General features: G+C 46.4%; 1 protein-coding gene across 1 annotated transcript in view; it reads right to left on the bottom strand.

The window, feature by feature from the left end:
* The window catches only part of slit3 (slit homolog 3), a gene marked incomplete at its 5' end in the record, with an annotated part of 211477 nt that overhangs the window by 51328 nt on the left and 157649 nt on the right, over positions 1-2500 (bottom strand). The window contains 1 exon segment of the mRNA XM_080843172.1: positions 1956-2100. Coding sequence (XP_080699298.1) covers positions 1956-2100 — 145 coding nt within the window.

The raw sequence follows: 2500 nt of genomic DNA, 5'->3' as shown, positions 1-2500 counted from the left end.
AATCAGGAGAAATTATGAACACCCAGCGTTCTCTCAGAAGCCATTTCAACAAGCATGTCCACGCCAGGTAGTTCCTGCCAGCAACCCAATCCCCTGGACAGTGCAGGAGGTATGGGGGATAGAGGCAGAGCTTCAACCCAATCCCCTGGACAGTGCAGGAGGTATGGGGGATAGAGGCAGAGCTTCGACCAAGGGAAACATGCATGAGGTGTGGGGATAGAGTCTTGCTACAGGCAAGCAAGCAGCTGCAAGTAAGTCAGCGTGTGAGACTGCATGCGTATGTGTTTTTTATTGTGAGGGAGGCAGAGTATCTGCATGTATGATGTCTGCTTGGTCTCTGCATGTGTGTGTGTGTGTGTGTGTTTGTGTGTGTGTGTGTGTGCCTGTGTGCGTGTGTCTGTCTGTCTGTGTGTGTGTGTGTGTGTGTGTTAGGGATGCAACGGTACAGTGTGGCCACGGTTCGGTTTGTATCACGGTTTTTGGGCCACGGTTACGGTTCGGTTTCGATATATCAATATTATCCTGCCGCTAACACGCATTAGGTTATATTTGTCTTTTCTATTTCAAGTCAACAAGGTGCTTCTACTCACACTTGCAGAGACAATGCAAGATGCAATTAAATGTAAAAAGGGCACATATTAAGTAAAATCACAAAATGTATTTCAAACAAGGAACACTATTCTGGCCTTCTGTCAAAAACAGGCAATATTAAATATAGTAAAGTGCAGTATACTGTAAAGTAATGTGAAATGTAAACATTGACATTATTCAATAAACTCAAACAACAAACATTGTCATTCACACACTTAAACCCTAGAAAATACTTAACTGTTATAAATACACCCTTAAAGAACAACAGAACAAACCTTCTCTCTCCTAGTCACTTCGTACAGTTCTGGAATTATTTTGCTGCTGAAATGCGTGCGGGAGGGGATATTAAAACGAGGATCAATGTCAATGGTCTTTATCATGTGACGGAATCCCGTGCCTAAAACTACTGAATAGGGCTGCATGTCTTTCCCTATGAAGACGTCCATTGAGTTGGTTATTGCCTTGTGTTTTTCGGAATTATAAGCATATTGTTGCTGAAATGCTGCAGCAATGGATGGTTGTGTTTTCGGCGACAAACCGTGCTGCCACTTAAGAGTTACAGCCGGGTGATGACGGGGCAAGTGGCTCTACATGTTGGATGTACCTGTGGAGTAGGCGATCGTAGGAAAGCAATGCCTGCACACCGTGCTTTGCTTGCTGACGATCTTTTTCCCTTTGTCATCATACTCCACACTGAACCCAAAATGTTCCCATACAGCTGATTTGTAAGATGACGGTGCCTCTTCAAATTTTCTTTTCTCCGTTTCTGGTTGACTCGCCATGATCGTGCTGCAACAGGGAAAGTTTCGTTTCTCCTCACATGAATCTCCAGCGTCTGCATTCAGAGCGCTGATAGGCTCTTGGGAAAGTCAGTACAATTCTGATTGGTTGTTGCATGGTTGTGGAGCGCAGAACTCATCCCCTGCTGGGTCCCAAGCAGTCATGCTATCGCCCAATACATGCGTGCATTCATTATAGCCACATATTAAATTAAAAGTTTAATGTCACCCATACCGTAATATCGCGGTTCACCTGGGTCAACCGAACCGAACAGGGCGAACCGAACGGTTCGATAAAATACCGAAAACCGTTGCATCCCTAGTGTGTGTGTGTGTGTGCATGCCTGTGTGCTTTGTGTGTGTATGCGTGTGTGTGTGTGTGTGTGTGTGTGTGTGCCTGTATGTCTGTCTCTGTGTGTGTGTCTGTCTGTCTGTGTGTGTGTGTGTGTGTGTGTGTGTGTGTGTGTGTGTGCCTGTGTTTCTGTCTCTGTGTGTGTCTGTGTGTCTGTCTCTGTGTGTGTCTGTGTGTCTGTCTCTGTGTGTGTCTGTGTGTGTGTGTCTCTGTGTGTGTGTGTGTGTTCTCACATCTCCATGATGCCCTCTGGCAGGTTGGCTGGGATCTCGGTCAGTCCCTTCCTCCTGCAGTCAACGATGTTATTGTTACAGGTGCAGGAGGCAGGACAGACTGCAGCCTGGGGGACACACGTACGAGGCTCCGACTGGACCGCACCTGGGGGGGGCCGACACACACACACACACACACACACACACACACACATCATTTATCATCACACTGCAGCCTGGGGTACACATGTACGAGGCTTCGACTGGACCGCACCTGGGGGGGGCCGAGACACACACACACACACACACACACACACACACACACACACACACACACACACATAATTTATCATCACACTGCAGCCTGGGGTACACATGTACGAGGCTTCGACTGTACCGCACTTGGGGGGCTATCATTTATTATCAGAGAGATTATTCATTACCTTTCATTCTTCATTTGCAAGGCCTTTTCTAATAATATAGTTTTAAGAGGGGGGAAGGGGGGATAATACAAGAATAGAGTCTTATACATGGAGGGGGTACATAGAGAAATAATAAATGAAATA

This window comes from Sprattus sprattus, assembly GCF_963457725.1.
Source record: "Sprattus sprattus genome assembly, chromosome: 8".
NCBI lineage: Eukaryota > Metazoa > Chordata > Actinopteri > Clupeiformes > Clupeidae > Sprattus > Sprattus sprattus.
The sequence above is the reverse complement of the archived record's forward strand: the minus strand, read 5'-3'. Positions and strand labels throughout refer to the sequence as shown.